Here is an 18,790-nt window from a genome sequence, read left to right on the forward strand (position 1 = left end):
CTGAAAAAGCTCGGTTGATTCTACCGGCCTACGGGACCTACAGTACAGTGCACTGCGTGGGCGTTATCAGAACCCTAAACTCCCTTTCTATAGCAACTGTCTTACGTATCCTCGCGGGTGGTTGCTCACCACGTATAATAGACCTACATACGTCCAGTAGCATTGCTCACGCAAACGTTTCGTCCACCAGCAGTTTCGAGTTTCTGTTTCCCCTCCTTCACCGTATGTCGTGGGGAACCCAGCTAGTGTAGTTCGAGAGTTAGCAGCGGACTAGCGAGGTCCACCCCAGCACAAAAACGACTAGCAACTGCTCTCAAATTGCTGCTTGCCATAGATAAGTAGATACATAGATGCAGAGGAAACAAGGATTGCTCAATGCACCCAGAGAGAATTAATTACCTCCGTGGTGCTATTTATAGCCTGAGGCTTTGATTTCGGCTCTTTCACCCACCAGTGTGCGAAGCAAACTGTGAAATGCTCCTTTAGCGACCTTCCTGTTTGGGTCCGTGACCGCTCGGCCCCATCTTCAATCTTGTCTTTCTGCTCTCTTTTCTCTGGAACCTGCGCTTGGAGGGAACAGACGATCGCTATGGGGCCTCTGGCCTGGCTCTTTTGCCTTTTACCTTTTCCTTTTTTAAATTTTTCTTTCTTTTCTTTTCCAATCGATGGCGGTTCATCTTCATTTTGCCCGTCAATTACTTGTCCTTGGATAGTTAAAGGGTAAGGAATCAAAAGATTCTTTTGATTCCCCTCTTCTTTATCATTGAATGCTTTAACTTATAATTCAGCCGGCCGGTTCACGTTTGACTGATTTGAAACCATCGAGTCCCATCTTCAAAAAAAATTCCCAACCCCAAAAATCCACAGGCTCACATTGTATAGCACCATGGGTCGTAGGGTATCTTGCAAAACCATCCACCGCCACCAACAGCATCTAAAGTGGTCAAAGGCAAACACACCCGTCTTGACAATTGACTCTGGCGATACAGTCACGTTCGACGCCCTTGATGGCAGCAACGGGCAGATCAACAAATCTTCCACTGTGGACGCCTTGGACACTTTCGATGTCAACCTGGCCGACCCAGCCTTTGGACCTATCTACGTTAACGGTGCAGAACCAGGAGACGCGCTAAAAGTGGAAATTCTGAATCTTGAGCTGGGGGACTGGGGGTGGACAGCGATCATGCCGGGCTTTGGATTGCTGGAGGACGAATTCCTCAATCCGGCTCTTAGGATATGGGATATTGATCCAAACCTGCCTTACGTGAAGTTCAAAGACGGAATACATATTCGCAAACAGCCGTTTTTGGGCGTGATGGGCGTGGCTCCCGGCGAGGAAGGAGAGTTTGCGATGATTCCACCACTAGAGACAGGTGGGAATATGGACTGTCGGTACTTAATTGCTGGATCGACGCTATATCTCCCTGTGCGGACTAAGGGAGCGTTGTTCAGCTGTGGCGATGGCCATACGATCCAAGGCGATGGGGAAGTATGTGGGACAGCGATTGAGACATCACTAACAGCAACATTACGTTTTACCGTATGCAAGAATCAGCCGTGGGTGACTGCACCGCAGTTCCAGACTCCTCCGTTAAAAGAGATTTTAAGCGAGGAGGAGTTGAGTCAGGATAAAGGGGAATATGCCGCCATGGGGGTTGACGCCGATCTTCGTGAAGCTACGAGAAAAGCCACGCGAAACTTGATTAATTGGCTGGTCTCAATGAAGGATCTCACGCGGGAGGAAGCGTATATGCTCGCTAGTGTGACCGGACATCTTAAGATGGTTGAAGTTGTGGATATGCCAAATTACGCTGTTGTTATGAGCATACCTCTGAGCATCTTCGTCTGATGAAATGCCCCACCAATTAGCTAGTTACTCACTTTACGACCTGAACGACGTTTACGGCCGACTGGATATGATGCTATGTTGGTACGGAATGTACGAATACTCCATGATATAGTTACCTGGAGTGTAGACTCCATGCGTACATCCTAAAATAATTCTACCGCGAGAAACGTAAATGAAGTAGCCACATCTCTGGTGTAAAAATTTCACCTATGCTAATCCTACTGAGGCTATTGGGACGGGAAAAGGAAAGAAATCGCCGATTCCACTGTCATTTCAGAGTGCTTCTCAGGCGTTTGGATCTCGCGGCTTTCTAAAATGTTGTCGTGGAATTATGTTTCTCCATAGAAAGAAACGCGCGCCAAGGTCGGCGCTGCAAACATGGCAAACAAACGGCAACACCAACCGTCACCCGCTCCTTTGTACTTCGCCGCCGTGAACTCTCATATGAGGCACATCCGACGTCCTCTGTTGTTCTTCATTTTTGGTTTCCCTCGACTCTCTACCACCCGCCGGTGCTTCAGAAACCAAGCCACAAAGCCAGGGGTTGTTATCAGGAGAGCATTTTTGCCTACTGTTTCAGGATGCCCCCATGATACTCTAAACCCACCCAACCCTTAAAGAGCCCCTTTCGCCGCTCTTCACTCCAGCTACCCACGATAAGCGGCAAGCTACTACAGAAGGGGTGACAGGTCGTTTATAGGGAAAAGCGGTTGCCTGATCGCATCATCAGTTCCCTGTCTTTCTAATCATGATCTGCGGTATGCAACTGATAGCACAACAGTCTTTCTCTACGGAGTAGCGAATGTGAATTTTTGCTCACCCGCTATGGAGTACCCAAGAAAAGAACAAGGGGAAAAAAAAAAGGTTAAGACCATCACTGCGGGCCCTGTCCCAGTGCCCGTCTCCGACATGTTTTCCTGCCATTAGCTCTTACTCAACGTCTTTATCGCATTGACTATTGATTATGAAGTCCTTACCGCACTTCATCGCCATCAAAGCATCGAGAAACATAAGCATGGGCATTTTCACGTAGTCCAAAGGAACCTCAATTGTCCAAAACATCGCGTTCAAGTTGTACAATCCCAGGATTCCCTCGCTGTGTTGGTCAAACATTGGATGAGCAGCTGGGCCTCTCACCGCTTGACTTGCAGGCGCCCAGTCCTAGCGCTGGGCTTCCATGGCTTTAATGAACCCAGATATTCTGCACATTCACTTTGAAGAGCGCAAAATGGACGTCGAAATATCTCTAGTTTTAAAGAGAAAAAAATTGGGCATGAACATACTCTAGCCCGCCGTATACCTCATGGACTGACTGAAGGAATTTCTTACCTACATCATTTCCATTTCTTTCTTGCTCATTCGGCAATCATTCTGATATCGGATGTATCTGTATAAGGATACATAAGCCGAAGCTCATTTGATTGACGAAAAATTTTCGATCCGGCTAACGTGTCAGGCCTATTGATATCTTCGAGAATATTCGTCAAAGCGAACACTCCCCGATATGAAATTTTGCTTCTCCTTTCCTTCCCTCCGACATTCCCCGTCTTTCATTGTCCTATACATCCCTATTGCTGAGGATAACGCTCGCTGTGGAAGAGACGGTTGGAGCCCAACGGAATCACGAGTTTTTGGGTGTGTGATACGAGGTATTGCTGACAGTATTATGGCATCGCCAGAATCGTGGGCCAACTTTCACGCCATTTTGCCTCACCATTTGCATGGACGCAACCGGTGGCGAACCAGGGGACCTGGGCACTGAAAGTGTAGGTTGAGACGGAAGTGAAAGATCGACGCGTAGGCAGGAGGTTGGAAAAGGGTCGGTTGTATTCAGCTGCAACGATATATCTAAAACGGAAGTTGTGTCGCTAGCTTCGCGAGAAGACCAACCTCTCCCAAGGAGGCTGGAGGATAAACTCTGGTATTTGTTTCATCTGGTGTCTGACCTTCGGTTACTGACGTCTTCGGAGCGTTAAAACAGAAAAAGAATACGATAACTTTAACTATGGTCTCTATTCGATCTAAATCCGAAAGTTTGCGACTCCCGCGAGCAAGGAAATGATGCCGTCGTTTCAGCGTGCATGATCCCGCAAGAGAGATGAACGCTATCCCCAGCCTCAGCACCCGGTCCATCTACTCGATGCTGACAATGAGACAATTCACGACTGTGCTCCTCTGGGCTAATGTCGGATCATCGAGGTAGATAGACGCTACTTTCAAATCTTCCTCAACCTTGTTACAGGCCGAGACACTAGGTTCTTCAAATATTGCTTAAACGCAAGTAAGGTCCTCTCGATGAACTTTGATAAAGCTTGTCCTGATCCCACCTTCTCCGTCTCTGGAACGATTTGATTCTGGTCAGTGTCTCTGTCTTTCTAAACCAATTCATTACTCATACCTTTGTTTAGCTTCCGTATATATTCTAGAGATCTTCAGCTTTTGCTTTGAAAGCGTTCAGAGTGATGAGTGTCACCACAACATCAAGAATGCGATATAGGCTTAGAAGAAGACAAGCACCTCCTCCACCACTATCTCTTGCACCAGAAGAGGACGAGAGTGACGATAGTGACGATAGTGATGACAGTGAGGATGGAATTGAGAGTGATAGTGATGACAGCGACGATGAGAGCTCCATGGAGCTTCCGTCGCCGACATCTACCGTCCCACCGGAAGCCGCGTCACTAATATCAACAACATTGCGCCAGAGCACATTATCCAGAAGCTGTTCGACAAATACGAGCGGGACGTGCCAAGCTGGAACAGTTCTCATCACTTTGCCTGACTCGACAATCACGGCCATAGTAACTGGTACAGAGTCAACGGCACTCTTTGTCCGTCCAGTCGAGGAGATAACGGCTACGCCTACCCCATCGCGAGGAGAATTAGGCGCGGAGAGGACAGCGTCAACAAACAGTCAGAGCAGACCGAGTCAAACAGCAGCTCCGGATACCGAGCCGATGGGCAACATGGGGGCATCGCAGGCATTTTCTCCTGCTTTAATTGGTTCGCTAGTCGCAACTGGGCTTATTGGTATGTTGTCTTATATTTTTCAATTTACGACAATGTCGGTTAACCTTCTCGATAACAGTTGGCATAGCAGGTGTCGTCACCGTCAGCCTGATCTTACTAAAACGAAGAAATAGAGTCCGCATCAGCCCGCCTTCTCAAGTGAGCAGCAATACGTTCCCTGTGTTGGAAACTGATATATGATGAAAAGCTAACTAGTCTTCTTGTAGGACTTCCCCGATAGTACACCACCACCAGTAACGCAGGTGGATACAGGAATACCTCCCGGACGGGATGCTGAGAACCCCTTCCGGGATCCCCCCACAGCACCAGCCCGGACGTATTTTATGTGATAGGCTAATGCGCTAGTGAAGATTGGCAATAATGGGTCGAATAGGAGAAGGTCCTGCGCACTTTAATCTCTGCTGGCCCGATGGATCTAAACTCGGATACCCTGCTAGATCAGGGTATTGGTGGATCATTTTATACATAGACTTCCCTCTCTAAAACCAATTCAGCGTGGATACATATCCTTGGCCAGCAGCAGAATAAAGCTGTCTGAGGTTCACAGTGAATATATGGCTACTGAAAGACCGGAACTTTCCACGTTCTATAGGAGCATTGAATGAATTTGGCGACTCACTAATGATTTCCCTTGGGATATGTACATATTTATAATGATTTATATATATATATGCATGTCTTTTCTTTCCCTGTCTCCTATCAAGAATGGAAAGTTTGGCTTCTGTTAGTTGGGGGAGCAACTCTAGGTTAAATTGAGGCTCTATGTTCGGAGAACAGTTAATGATCCTTTTGGGGAGAAATCTATCACTGCCTAAGACCGAACTACAAATGAACCGGGCACCAGCAATCTATGCAGTGGCATACTTAGTGGAGCCAGTGGGCATGACGTATACATGATGGCGCACACAACGGTTCATGTTACCTTAATTAAAGACTATCTACATGCTATAGGTTCAACTATTAACATCAAAGGCAAATAGCTGAGAGTCGGATCAACCCTCCATTGTGTTTAGGCGGCAAAAACAAGACGACCGTACTGGGACATCTGCTGTTGCAGTCGCTCGGGCCAGCTCTTCCTTGACCGCTAGGGCTTCGGCCTCATGCCCAAGCCTCACCAAGCATTCGTGGTACCCATGTAAAGCCCATACGTTTTTTGGATGCTGTCGGGCTCGTGGGAGGGTGTTGTCAGTGCCAAGGTCTGCACGATACACGGCGGCAGCCTGTTCGACATAGCCCTGCTCGAGCAAAAGTGCACCATAGGCATGTCGGGTTGGTTGCATCCAGCCCCAAGGTTCGTCGTAAGGAAGTGCATCGTCCAGATGAATAGAGCGTCGCAAGTGCTCGAACGCAATCTCGATATTTCCGCGACGGTACTCGAGTTCACCGTCCAACATTGCACCAGCTACCTCAAGGATGTCGATACACTTGTTGTTAAACAGTGTGCGAGAGGCGGGGACCCGCTGCATTGCGTCGCGAAACAAGGTACGTTGCTTTTCTGCGTCTTCGACTTTCGCAGTCGCAGCCAGTGCCACGCCTTTTGCATAGTGCGCCATCGCGGTAGTGAAGCAGTAAAGTTCTTGGTTTGCTGGAAGTGGTAGATCAAGAATATCCTGCCACCGCCCGAAACGGATGAGAACATGCACACGTACGCTCAAGAAGCTTTCCAACCAGTCAGCCATAGGCGGGGACTGGACACGGAGTAACTCCTCCGGGAGGGAGGCTTCCAGTTGTGCGACGGTGCCAAGGGCAACTTCGGACTGTCCTGCGAACATTGCAGCGTAGATAAGAAAATGGTAGTCGTGAGACCTATAGAGTGAGTAAAAGTTCAATGGGCCAGCTCGTGCTAAAAATTTCTCATCCGCACGAACTGCGTCTGAGTTTGAGCTTATGGCACGCGCGTAGTCGCCACAGAGGATGTCGAGATGGGTGGGCATGTGGTGAAGGTGACCGGCGTCCGGGACAAGTCCACGCAAGTGATCAGCCACAGGCAGAGCTATCTCGGGTGTATTGGACATCTCCATAAGGTGGATATACATGTGCAAGAGGCCCGGGTGTGCCAGGCCTCCATCCTGAGCTAAAGCCTGCTCAAGGGCGTGCTTCACCTCCATAGTCCGCGCATCCGGAGCAGGTTCGCCAGTAGACAGATCCCATAGCTGCCACGGCGTCAGATTCATAAGCGCATCTGCGTAGAGAGTCGTGACGTCGAGGTCATCCGGAAACTCCTTGTACACCTTTCTCATCGCATCGGCATAATCCCGGTTCCACACTGAGCAATCCTCGGCTGCGTGGTCCTGCTGGTATCGAAACCGAAGTGCGTCAACGAGTGCCCGCTCCACAGCTGATGCACTGGAGGCATTGGCTTTAGCCTGTGCGGTTGCACGATGTGTTCGAGCCACGGTTGTGTCGAGCTCCCGACCTTCGAAGAACTCCCATGGTTTGTTGTAGTTAGGGCCAAGAGAATATGCGAGACCCCAGTATGCCATTGCGCAGCCAGGATCAGCCGCAATAGCTTGGTCAAAGCATTTTGCAGCCTCTTCATGATTGAATGCGTAGCTCCAGATGAGACCGCGATCGAACCAGGTCTGGGCGTCAGGGCTAGAGGTCGTCACTGGGCGGTGGTAAGAGCCGAGGTTATAATATCCATTGGGATCTGGTCCCTGGCGACAGCTACTCATCTTGAAGTGAATAGCATCCGTTCGAGGATTGACTCTCTGCTGATTTGGACTATGCTTCGGCAGGTCATGGAACTCCTGTGGTGTCAAATGGAAGTCCAGTCAAACCAGCAATTTTAGGCCAGCTGCTTGAGAGCCCTCCATTACGATCTGGAACCCCGCTCTTAGAAGCTGGTTGTTAGCAGACTCAAAGCACGCCTCACACGCTCGGTCCGACAGAAATCCAACGTACTCCATATTCATCCGGAAGAATGGAAGACAATATGTTTAATTATTGATGCCAGTTCTGTAAGAATTATAAGCATAATAGAAAGATAATCTGAAGATCATCTGGGATATAAATAATATTAGTTTACTAACTACAGAGTACCACAACAGCATAGATCAGCTTCAGTAAACATCTGATTATCAATTCAATAAATATATTCAGAACACACAAATTCATGCTACTTTATATGAGCAGTGCATACCAATATTTAGCATATAATTAGACAGCCAGACTAGACTACAGCCTGGACTGGGACCAAGGAAGCCAAAGAACACCCTATTTCCCCTGTGTTTCCGGTTTATACAAGATATCCGACCTCATGGTATACTTCACACCTTGCAAAACCTGATCCCCAGAGTGGTATAGGCCACGATGCTGAAATATCAGCACTCTGCCTGGTTTTGGGTGGACATCCAGTCGCCTCCGCTCATCTCTAGACCAAAATGTAGTTGCCCCTCCGACAAGCCGCTTGCTTTCATCCTCCTTGCCGTCGCTGAGGTATAACTGTAAAGTGTAAAACGTGCATTGGTTTCCCGTGGTGTAGGGTGCATCGCAATGAGCTGTTGACGAGTTATTGTTCACCCCAACACAATTAGTCCTAATGCCTTTAATGTACGCACTTTAAAGTCCCAGCCATACCTTTAAAAAACTGCCCATTGGTATAGCGTAAGAATCGCATGCGCTCATTCAGCTTCACAACCTGCCAGCTCTGTGCGCTCTCTAGTGCCCAGGCTCCCAAGATGCCCCTATATTGCTCTCCGGCGATGACACTTAACCGCTTCCTGATTCCATCGGCCTGGAAACACCTCTCCAAGAGACGAGATGTAATCACGTCATTATCCCAAATTATTCGGTCCGAGTTGCGGTAGTTTGTCATTAATGCTTCGCGCCCTGGGCCAACACTGACAAGTGCAGGTTTCCAGGCCTCACCAGTCTCTACGCTCTGCTCCGCTAGGGAAAGCAACTGGGCGCATTCTGACTGACTAAGGACATTGTCGAGAATAACCGCATAATAGTCTTTATATTCGGGCAACGAAGACGAAGAGAAATCGATAATATTCGCGGTGATTGGCTCGGCATCTGGCGGCGGAGTGGTGAGGAACGTATCCGGGATGGGGACCTCTTTGGAAGTGTAACTTGTCTCCAAGATGACCGGCGGACCCGTAGTCGCCGGCTTTCTATTGTTGCTCAACCACATTCTTGGGGTATTTAGTCGAGATGATGTAGGGAAATGCTAGTTTTTATCATTTAGGAAATAGACGAAAGCGGGACAAAGCGCCAGCTTCACTCAGCCTTCTTATATCTAGTAGGTAATAATTGCTGCCTGGGTAAATATAGTAGTGGAGACAAGGCGTTCATTCGAACGTCATCGCACACTGTGGTGAGATATGTATGCTCATACATTATGCACTCCTGTGGCCTTGGACGGGCTCCGCACAAGCTCCTCGTAGACTAGATGTCTGAACATATGACTGTACTCCAGGGGGAGTATTTAATCCACACTCAGGATAAGATTTCGTTGCAGACTGAGTTGGCGTCCTCTTGCTTGCGTCCGCCTTGAGACTTGGCCAAATGGCAGCGTGAATTTCGCTGGCCTGTGTTTTGTTAAGATATACGGAGTATGTAACTCAAAGAGGAGTCCTCCTGCTCCGCAGTTAAATTTAGATAACGCTCTCCAGAGGCTCGAATCAACTTTGGCCACCGTCAGGCTGTTGGTTAAATCCCATTGAAATCGACACGTCGGGGGTCGACGGATCCTGGACACTGCCAAAGCGGAAAATGGTAGCTTCTTGAAGCTGATGGAGAATTATCGGTCGCTCTGCTCCGAATGAGAGTGCTGCTGATCTCTGTGAAAGACACAAATCTTTAATTTGCGTGGCTCGTTTAACTAACCCGCTCGTTAAAGGTAAGCCTGAGTTTGCCCCCGAAGATATTAGAGACCCTCCTGGACCTGCCCTAAAACATCAATTCCTAGCCACCCCAACAGGCAACCCCAAACTTCCTACGTGCCCCAAATAACCCGCCCTTAACCCCTAACAAACGCTCGGTAAGCCTGTCTCTCGAGCAATCATCAACCACGGATGATTTAATTAGACCAGTCAGCCAAATGCTGTAGTTAGACAATATGTGGATCAGATGGCTGCTGGGTGATACAATTGTCAATAGCTGCGGTTTGCCAATTTGTGCGGGTTATGACTGTTTCGCATCAATTCTCTTGATATCTTCTATGCTGCAATCATCAACAATGGCTTGTACACCCATCACTGTTGATTGTTTCAAACAGCGACGACTGCCCCCTCATCATGACCACCTGCTCCGTCGAAGTCCACAAAAAATAGCGACGTCGGAGAGGACGCCCGCTCCACGGGTCTACCCAGGTGTGATTCCCACCAATCCTGTACGTGTCAGAAGGAGAGAGTATCTTAAGACCGTTATGGATTGTTGCTTGGACTTATCAGCCTGTGATTTCGCGGCTCGCTGATGCTATTTGTATACTCTAGATTCGGATTTTAAACACCATTGAAAACCTATATACTCATGGATTACTGATAAACTTGTGCCTGGTATAATGCTGAATGTAAATACCAGGCACAAGTTTATCAGTAATCCATGAGTATATAGGTTTTCAATGGTGTTTAAAATCCGAAACTACTGCACTTGCTAACACATTTAAAAAGGGAGGGGACGGCAACATGGACGGATAAGAGGCAATTTTCGAGCCAGCTGGTCCCGTCTATCCTACAAAGTCTGCCTCTTCTTTGGACCCCGGGCTCCCAACCAATTGACTGGATACTTTGTTTGGATATCTGGGTACATTCGCTGCATAACGAGCCCCATTACGCAAGAGGAACATGCAAGGTACGGATGAAGGCGGTACACCTCGTATGGACCAGAAGAGCGCTTGGTCAACACCCTAGCCTGTGGAAAAATATCAATGAATATCCATTGGTGACCTAGGCTACTTCAATCCATCTCACACTTTCCCTGGCCAGCATTCAACGGGAAGACTTGGGCTGACGGTGAACAATCGAGGCAGCCTGAAGCGTATCGCCGGACGGCACCAATTTCCGTTCCATCGGTTTTGCAACGACGAGCTAACGGTAGTTGCTAGGCCTCGAGGGCTCTTCAACTGTTGGCGGCAAGTTGGTATACCTGGGCCCATCGGAGATATTACAATATCACCAACCATCTCGATGCAGAGGATGCCAATAGAGGCGCTGGATGTGTTCCAGACAACAGCCATGGTTCTATCTGCATTTCGCGGAGATAAAGTGGGCTGTGGACATACAGCTCAGTTATATGAGGATTTTGTGCGTGCTATTCTGGACTGCGTGTGAGCTGGTTCCCGTTAATACACAAGCTTCCCCCAATATTCCGTCTTGATCCTAGCCATATAGGCAGAACGCCGATGCTGTCACTGTACTCGGGCGGCTGATCAACCCTTGTATGCTCTCCTAATCCTCGCTTGGACGCATGTCCTTGATGAAATTAAATGTCTTAGACGCAATTAATCCAAAAATAGACAGGACGTCATATCTAGGGATCCCTTCGAAGTAGCCGTCATGAGCCGAATATGCAACATCCTACATGTCCATACTCAGCATCCGCGTATTCGACCATTCCTTGAATTAAGCCGCCGGGCTTCAAATCAACGACGAGTAAGACTGTGTGTTGGATGGTCTTCAGTTTGCCTACGGGGTGCCCACAGGACTTGGTTTCCTCCTGGTCGTCTCATGTCCTGGAGAATATGGGTGGCTCGGGAGAAAACCCAGGATGCCGATCACAAGGTACAGAGCATGGTACACCTCTCATTCATCCCCTGGCTTTGGTGTACCCCGCATAATACCACGTGTCGAGGGCGTGGATGGAGCAAGGCAATGCAGACGTTGGACTTGCGGGTGATGAAAACCCAACATCCTGACAAGTGACTGGCGTACTCTGTTGTTGCTTGTGTATTTATATTAGCGTGTATTGATCATTATGTCCGAGTTAAGAAATTCGTCAGATTTCATCCAAGCTGGAAATTCGGCATCCATTTTTTGCCATCATGGAGGGTTTGTTCTGTTGGAAATTCCTCTTCCCCTCAAAAAGAAAAGAGAAAAAGAAAATATAACTAGCTGGGAACATCTAACTCAGCCAAGCCCGCACGCGACGAGGGAACCCTGCAGATCGTCGCTCGTGGCTCGAGTCAACCATACTCGCATTGCCAATCTCGCGGCTGATCTTCTTTCTCGCCCCTTTTCGATTTCTTTTTTTCTTCCTCCTTTTTTTTTTTTTTTTTTCTTCCTCCTCCTTTCGAGAAGAATTCAGGGAAGAGAAAGAGAGAGATGAGGATAGGTCCACCGCCATAACTCGCGAGTTTATATTCCTTGCTCGTGTCCAGGGCTTATGTACTCCGTATGGCTTGCTGAAAGTCTTAGCGCAATGGCCATGCTGCGGAATAAAAGCCGTGGTGCCTTTTGCCTGCGGCTTGCCTAATACGCCATTTTCAGGAATAATAACAGTCGAAATATTCCGTAGTGGGCGCTGTAAAAGTGTTCCTACATCTGCAAACGACTTCTGCTCCTACTCTCATGCATCTGTACGGAGTACGGGGTAGAGTATCGTGAAATATACGTTCATTTTTCAATGTCCATATGCGCTAAGAACCCCGTGTAGCTAAATGATTGCAAGAGCAGTAAAACAATAAAATAGGAAACCCTCAAAACTCCATTACTGTGCCTTTTGAACATATGCAACGGGGCCCTCGTATACTTTCCTGCCGTGGACCATGTACTGGACAATGGCAAAGACAACCACAACCCCCCAGACCAAAACCGACCAGTTCATATTTTGGAGAGTGACATGGCGCTGACCCGGGAAAAAAGTGAAGACGATCGCAAAGCACAGATAGAAGAACGCGAATATATTTATCGGTAGTCCGAATTTTCCGAGGCTGAACCGTGCTCGGGGCAGCGGCTCGGGTCGCAGGCGGCGAGCGATGAAGGCTCCAATGGATAAAATATATGAGAGATAGAGAGATCCTACGGTTAGAGAGGCAATGGCGTTGAATGCTTCCGTTGAGCCAATATTAATTAGCGATAAAAGAAGGGTGACAGTGGTGGTGAACATCACCGCATTGACGGGAATCTTGGACTTGGGGTTGACGTTGGCGAAAAAACTGGAAAAAGGTAGAGCGTTATCGCGGGCAAACGCAAATGCCTGCCGAGAACAGGTTGCTAAAATACTAATGGCGCTGCAGATTTCGAGGACGAGGATAAGCGAAGCAAGGGCTGTAGCTCCCTTTGCGCTACCCAGGGCGTTGTTGAATGCAGATATGAAAGAAAAGCCGCTTGGTGGGTGAAGAACTGTGTCTAGATCACCCATCGTGAAGAGATATGTAATGAGGATCACAAAACCAAGAGTGCCATTGATGAGGGCAGTCGCAACCATACACCAAGGGACGATCTTTGAAGCGTCTTTAATCTCCTCAGCTAGAGAAAATTGAATTAGTTGCCGGATCCGGACTGTTAGCCGGGTGGATAACAACTCACCGATATGCGTAGCACCGTCAGGCCCTAAATGGACATGGAGAATAAGCTTATACCACGCATGCTGCTAAATAAAGAAACACAACTTACCCAAGAATGAGAATATTGGGGCAATCTGCCCTACCAAAACGGCCAAGCCAGTACTTGGCCACTCGCTGATATTGCTGAATTCAGTAAAAACGGTTTTGGCATCCACCCTCTCAGCCATTACCCAGAGAGGGATCATTGTAGCAAAGAAGCCAAAGATATGGAGAATGAGAATTAAGCCCTCGAGACTGGGTAACTGACTTGCAGCATAGGTGTTGATGAAAGTGGCAAACAGTGCAATTGCGAAAGTCAGGAGAGTGCCATGCCATCTCTCAGGAGTATAGGAAGTTGGGTTGTTCAATGCAATAAACCCCTGGACTAGAGTGCCACAGAGGAAGGTGATACTAGCAAATCCACCTTGCCACCCTAGTACGGAGAGCCACCCTATTTGCCTCGTAAGCTACCTTTTCCTTATGCGGAATTTTATGGTTTACCGAATTTCACATACCTGTGATATAACTTAAGAACTTTTGATATCTAGGGCTTGCGTACTCGCTTACCCAATGATATTGACCGCCAGATGTAGGAGAGCTAGCCTTATGTTAGCATTTCCGAATCTCAAAGACGCACTTGAGTAGGGAGCACAAACAGTGATGCAATCTCGGCCATTGAAATCACCGAGAAAAGGAAGCCGACAAATGTCCCGATATAGATGTACACCATCCCGGCTTGACCGCCATTCACCAGGCCCAAATTTGAAGTGCTATTCTCGGGAAGTAAGTATAAGAAAATGGCTGGATAAGCAACAATAGGCACTCACAGTAGAACAGACTCCCAAGTTGCCATCAGTGTACAAGTAAACCCGAGTGTCGACATGAAACGAAAATTCCTCTGGGTTACCATTAGCTAACTGCCCGCAATGGCCCCGGCTCAATCACCTTGCATTTCTTTGATTCCCTCCTGTGAAGGGAATACCTTAGGAAGGTATTTATTTACCTTGAATTGTTGGGATTTCCCCATTCGTGCCATGTCATTTCGATCTCGATGAGTAGCATCGTCCACCGTGCTTAGACTTAGGTGGATATGGTCAATTTTGGGGTCAACCCCTTGTTCGATGACTGGTCCGTCTCTCATCGCCTGTACAGCTGGGAATATCGTGCTTGTGCCAGATATCTCCGTTGAAAATAAAGAAGAGCTTAGTCGCAGGTAGAGGAAAGCTCCCAAGAAAAAAAATGAAACCAGCGTAGACGCTAACGGATATCGAGGTCAATTGCTAGTATTATCGTAAAAGCTCAAAGCACAGTCTTCTCTAATGATGGTACAATATGAGAAGAAAGCCTAGAAGGGCACCTTTTCCAAGGCTGAAGATTCCAAAAGTCTATCGTTAAATCGAGTCCAGAACCTCGAGACACCGATGGTCTAAGAAGGGAGGTACTGTGTAGTGAAGGAAAATCTGAAAAAGGAAGAGATGGTCCTCAAGAGAAGCCAAAGAACGAGCGGCATCCCACTTTTTACGGAGACAAAAGAGAAGCCAGCGGGGGATCAACAACTTTTGCCTCTCCAAAGCGCTGCGATCAGATCGAAACAGGAGAAGTCTGAAGATGCACACAGACAATACCTGCATTAGCTTTTCTAACTGGACATGGCATGATCAGTAGCGTATGGTGCGCGTGTTAGCATCAACTCAACAAACTAGTGACGAGGCTCCGTCACTTGTTGTTTTCAAAAGCATGCTTAGAACCACAGAAATCCGCTTTCTAGCGTGTTTCCCGTACAGTCATGGTAGCACGCCCGCTGGGAAGAGATATCTAACCGTTTGTTAACTTATTGGTCAGCTTATCTGTGGAATCGAATGAAACCTTTTCCCAGTCCGCCCTTGAATTTCGCTATTGCAGGGTTTGACTCTTGCAGGGATCTGGATAACGTTGAAGCTCGTAATTCCAAATGCCACGGCGAGGCGATCGCAAAAGGTGCCTTCATGCCGCTGTGACGGTTGGCTGTTTCTTAGTAGAGCCTCGACATCAGTACCTTAGAGCCTGGCTGGTGAAGCTCCCTAAGGAAGGCTGAAACAGGCTTAAGAATTATTATTAGGACCAACTTAATCGGACTCTTTGTACGGAGTACTCCGTACGGAGTACATACCATCACTGTCGCTCTCGATTCTTTCTCGGGACGAACCTGCCTTCAACCAGGCAGTGGCTATTAGTTACCGCCTCCCGCAGCTAAAATGTGGGCCAAAGGGGATGCTACGGCAGCAAAAATGCGGAGGGTGGATGATGAGCGAGCCGACTAGTCACTTAACTCACTTGGTTAGTTAGTTAGTTAACTAGCAACTAGTTAATTAGCCCACCGTCGCCATCATGGAGTGGAGCTTAATCGAGAGTGCCTCGGTTGAAAAGCAGGAGACCCAAGGAAAACGAGCAAAAAAAAGGTGACTTGCCAATGTGTATATTCCGCCGGCCTCTTTTGAATTTCGTGGACCGGTAAGTTGTCCAATTGAAAATCGATGCAAGGGACTGGAAGACGGGTGAAATATGTTTCGGGCCAGCATCCCCTTGCACAAATCCTCAGCCGACTGAATGCATGGGAGCAGCGTCACTTGGCAAGCCCCAGCATTTGCTCGTTCCGCGTTAGCATGGCTCGAAAAGAGTCCATGCCAAAGAAGACAAGACCATGTACACATTCTTCGCCGCACCGAGCCGATCTACGCCTGCCCAAATACTGTTTCGTGAAAGATCTGTGGAGGCGAGGTCTTGTCGCTGTCAATCAACTCGCAAGTCGGGATATCCATCTGCCCTCAATTTTCCCACGACACCCGCCATGCGAATGGGACTATCAAGAGCCTTATGGCCTAGTTAAACCCTTTCAGAAATATAAGGCGATACGAAGTTAGAAGTACTCCCGGAGATTTTCGTCCCATATATCAGGCCAGCATTTGAAATCTGACAAAGTTTGGTCCGACATCACTTTCCACGCTATAAGGATGAGAGGCTTTTCTGTTCATTCAGTGCATATCTAGTCGAATAGCACCGTGATTTTGATGTGCGCCTGGACAAGGATTTTCTCAGCTACTGAGGGGTGAAGGAATTGGTACCAAAAACCCTTTCGATACCTTGTCTCTTCAATTTTAACGATGGAAAAGGCGCCACATTAGTTAGAGCCCACTTTGTCCATTGACTCTTTGGAGCATTGAACTGGCTACACGTCGAATCGCCACCAAACGCCCAACTTGTCTGGTCCAAGCCTCATGGCGAGGGGACCGTATCATATCAGCGATGACGAGCATGGCCCATACGTCGTTGTTTTCGCGGCCCTTCTTATGACTTATACGATTCTGTGCTTTATCGCGAGGCTGGTAATGCGCTTCACCATAAATGGGCCTCTAGGGGCGGATGACTGGACCGTTGCTGCTGGATCGGTGAACCAGACCCTTTCCTTCTATTTTATGGAAAGCTTTGAACAAAGCAGCGTTGCTAATTCAATCCGTTCTGTGGACATTCGCTGTAACAGATCATTGCTGTCATCCAATCTGCGCTGAAAATATCGGAAGCGAGGCATGGACTTGGGAAGCGAACGGATGCTGTAGGCCTAGATGATATAGAGGCCATAGGAAAGGTGGGAAATTCACCCGGCTCGATAGACATTGGTGGGTAAGGCTTAACTGGTTTACAGCTGAGCTTTGCAGGGGACATATTATATATCGCCGGAATGGCTTTGTCTCGAGCGGCGTCCTTTTTGCTTATTGCACGACTCACCCGTCAGACACACCATGCACGAGCTGCGTATGTCGGGGTGTTAATAACAGGAGTACTGGGCTTTGTATCAATGTTTGTTCTCGGTCTGCGATGCAATTTCGCACCATGGAGGATTGTCCCGAAATGCTCTGAAACGGTACGAGTTTATAATATCCGAATTTCAATGCGGACTTGGCTGGATTGACTGAAGTGACAAAATGTGCAGACTACTCGCTGGTATATCATCGAGGGTTTGGGAACTTTCGTGGAGCTTATTGCAGCTTGGATCCCTATATATCTGGTTTGGAGTTTGAGAATGAGACTGAAGGCGAAATTTGTCGTCCTTTTCGCATTCTCGTTCCGTCTCCCGTGAGTGTGGTGCTGTCTGCTCTTTTTCATGGAATTTCGGAATTTGCACTAATTCGAATAGCGTTTTCGTCATCATTGCCTTCAGATTATATTATCTGTGGCGGGAATCCGTGCGTAACGATCCTTTGTTCTATGGGGCCGACTCCTCGGTCTTCTTAGAAGCTGCGCTGCACTATGGACTGATGGCAGCAACGATTCCCTGCTTAAAACCATTCGTCAAAGCCTTCAACACCGGTTGGTTCGACACAAGAGGAGTGGATACCTCGCTTCATAGTGACGGATATGCTCTCTCGAACCTAAACAGAACGAAATACTCCGCAAATGCGGAAATAGTAAGTGGCAGTGACGAAATCGACAATTTGGAGAGTATACCACGAGGGCGTCTACGTCAACGGGGGTCAGACACCCCATCGTCGGCGGGATCGGATATAATGATTATTCGTCGTACAAAGGCATGGAATGTTTCGTACGAGAATGACGATGCTGCTGTGTTAAAATAAAATGAAGCTCCTTTTCTTCGCTTGCCTTGTTTCTGGGAAAAAAAAAAAAAAAAAAAAAAAAAAAAAATTTTTCCGACGTTTGGATGACGGTCGGGTTTAATATTTAATAGTCCTTGCAAATATTTGCCAAGGTTGAGCATCCAAGGGTATTGACCTTATTATTGAGACGCAATCCAATCCCACAGCCATACTGAAGAAATCGGATGCACTCGTGGAAGGAAATGGCTTGTCTTCAGCAGAACCACCCCATTCTGGCGCGCCACCTGCCCCTATGTATATGATCTGTATACGGAGTACGGAGTACTCTTGGTCCCAAAAAAGGTGATCACACCCACCAGCAATTTACAAAAAAAGGCATATTATCCACAGCAGAACGGCGCCAAGCTGTGGCTTTTTACGCGAAGTTGACCTTGCAGTCTACGCACAGGCCCAGCCTCGTTCCGGATCGTAACACTCACGAATGCTGCTATGCAGGCTGGCTAAGATTGGGCAAACCCAGGCTTGGATGCACATGTCAGCTAAAGATACCGCAGCAGTCAAATGAATGGCTCTTGCTAATTTGCTCTGATTTACTTGCTTGTCCAAATAATTATGCAGCCAGTATCAACTTTTCGACTTTGGAAAATAACTTAAGCTAGGTTGCGTACCAATCAAACACCTAGCTAGTCAACCTCCCGCATTTCGTAGCAGTGCTGTGGCTTTAATCCACGGAATGCTAACCAAGGATAAAACTCTGATTCGAGGATATAACCTGTGCCCAGTAGAAACCTCGATTTCGGACAAGCAATGCCAGCGAGACAGCTGACAGTG

At 47.9% G+C, this 18,790-nt stretch overlaps 9 protein-coding genes across 9 annotated transcripts; 3 read left to right on the top strand and 6 right to left on the bottom strand.

The window, feature by feature from the left end:
- Positions 1-670: 670 nt before the first annotated feature.
- On the top strand, positions 671-2,045 carry CIMG_01776 (acetamidase/formamidase). The gene has a single exon (XM_001248004.2). The coding sequence runs from the start codon at positions 887-889 to the stop codon at positions 1,847-1,849; it is 963 nt and encodes a 320-aa protein (XP_001248005.1). The 5' UTR covers positions 671-886; the 3' UTR covers positions 1,850-2,045.
- Positions 2,046-2,254: 209 nt separating this feature from the next.
- CIMG_01775 (uncharacterized protein) lies at positions 2,255-3,403 on the bottom strand (the record flags this gene model as incomplete). Its single annotated transcript, XM_001248003.2, has 5 exons — positions 2,255-2,417; positions 2,642-2,672; positions 2,827-2,945; positions 3,133-3,161; positions 3,344-3,403. The coding sequence occupies 5 exons, from the start codon at positions 3,401-3,403 to the stop codon at positions 2,255-2,257; spliced, it is 402 nt and encodes a 133-aa protein (XP_001248004.2).
- Positions 3,404-4,311: 908 nt separating this feature from the next.
- Positions 4,312-5,208, top strand: CIMG_01774 (uncharacterized protein; the record flags this gene model as incomplete). The annotated part of the gene is made up of 3 exons (XM_001248002.1): positions 4,312-4,879; positions 4,950-5,017; positions 5,086-5,208. 3 exons carry the CDS (start codon positions 4,312-4,314, stop codon positions 5,206-5,208), a joined length of 759 nt encoding a protein of 252 aa, XP_001248003.1.
- Positions 5,209-5,770: 562 nt separating this feature from the next.
- Positions 5,771-7,729, bottom strand: CIMG_01773 (TPR domain-containing protein). Its single transcript, XM_001248001.2, has one exon. The coding sequence runs from the start codon at positions 7,552-7,554 to the stop codon at positions 5,872-5,874; it is 1,683 nt and encodes a 560-aa protein (XP_001248002.2). The 5' UTR covers positions 7,555-7,729; the 3' UTR covers positions 5,771-5,871.
- A 309-nt stretch (positions 7,730-8,038) lies between these two features.
- Positions 8,039-9,057, bottom strand: CIMG_01772 (uncharacterized protein). The gene is made up of 2 exons (XM_001248000.2): positions 8,459-9,057; positions 8,039-8,379 (listed from the first exon to the last, which is right to left on the bottom strand). Exons 1-2 carry the CDS (start codon positions 9,015-9,017, stop codon positions 8,096-8,098), a joined length of 843 nt encoding a protein of 280 aa, XP_001248001.1. The 5' UTR covers positions 9,018-9,057; the 3' UTR covers positions 8,039-8,095.
- A 1,501-nt stretch (positions 9,058-10,558) lies between these two features.
- CIMG_12757 (uncharacterized protein) lies at positions 10,559-11,063 on the bottom strand (the record flags this gene model as incomplete). Its single annotated transcript, XM_004445699.1, has 2 exons — positions 10,559-10,738; positions 10,800-11,063. The coding sequence occupies 2 exons, from the start codon at positions 11,061-11,063 to the stop codon at positions 10,559-10,561; spliced, it is 444 nt and encodes a 147-aa protein (XP_004445756.1).
- A 1,469-nt stretch (positions 11,064-12,532) lies between these two features.
- On the bottom strand, positions 12,533-15,376 carry CIMG_01770 (GABA permease; the record flags this gene model as incomplete). The annotated part of the gene is made up of 8 exons (XM_001247998.2): positions 15,237-15,376; positions 14,353-15,185; positions 14,198-14,268; positions 14,027-14,140; positions 13,886-13,968; positions 13,441-13,821; positions 13,354-13,377; positions 12,533-13,293 (listed from the first exon to the last, which is right to left on the bottom strand). The coding sequence occupies exons 2-8, from the start codon at positions 14,509-14,511 to the stop codon at positions 12,533-12,535; spliced, it is 1,593 nt and encodes a 530-aa protein (XP_001247999.2). The 5' UTR covers positions 14,512-15,185; positions 15,237-15,376.
- A 30-nt stretch (positions 15,377-15,406) lies between these two features.
- CIMG_01769 (uncharacterized protein) lies at positions 15,407-16,332 on the bottom strand. Its single transcript, XM_001247997.2, has 2 exons — positions 15,818-16,332; positions 15,407-15,703 (listed from the first exon to the last, which is right to left on the bottom strand). Exons 1-2 carry the CDS (start codon positions 16,058-16,060, stop codon positions 15,692-15,694), a joined length of 255 nt encoding a protein of 84 aa, XP_001247998.2. The 5' UTR covers positions 16,061-16,332; the 3' UTR covers positions 15,407-15,691.
- Positions 16,333-16,624: 292 nt separating this feature from the next.
- Positions 16,625-18,005, top strand: CIMG_01768 (uncharacterized protein; the record flags this gene model as incomplete). The annotated part of the gene is made up of 5 exons (XM_001247996.2): positions 16,625-16,795; positions 16,888-16,992; positions 17,050-17,268; positions 17,338-17,480; positions 17,542-18,005. 5 exons carry the CDS (start codon positions 16,625-16,627, stop codon positions 17,978-17,980), a joined length of 1,077 nt encoding a protein of 358 aa, XP_001247997.2. The 3' UTR covers positions 17,981-18,005.
- Positions 18,006-18,790: the final 785 nt, after the last annotated feature.

Source organism: Coccidioides immitis (genome assembly GCF_000149335.2).
Source record: "Coccidioides immitis RS genomic scaffold supercont3.1, whole genome shotgun sequence".
NCBI lineage: Eukaryota > Fungi > Ascomycota > Eurotiomycetes > Onygenales > Onygenaceae > Coccidioides > Coccidioides immitis.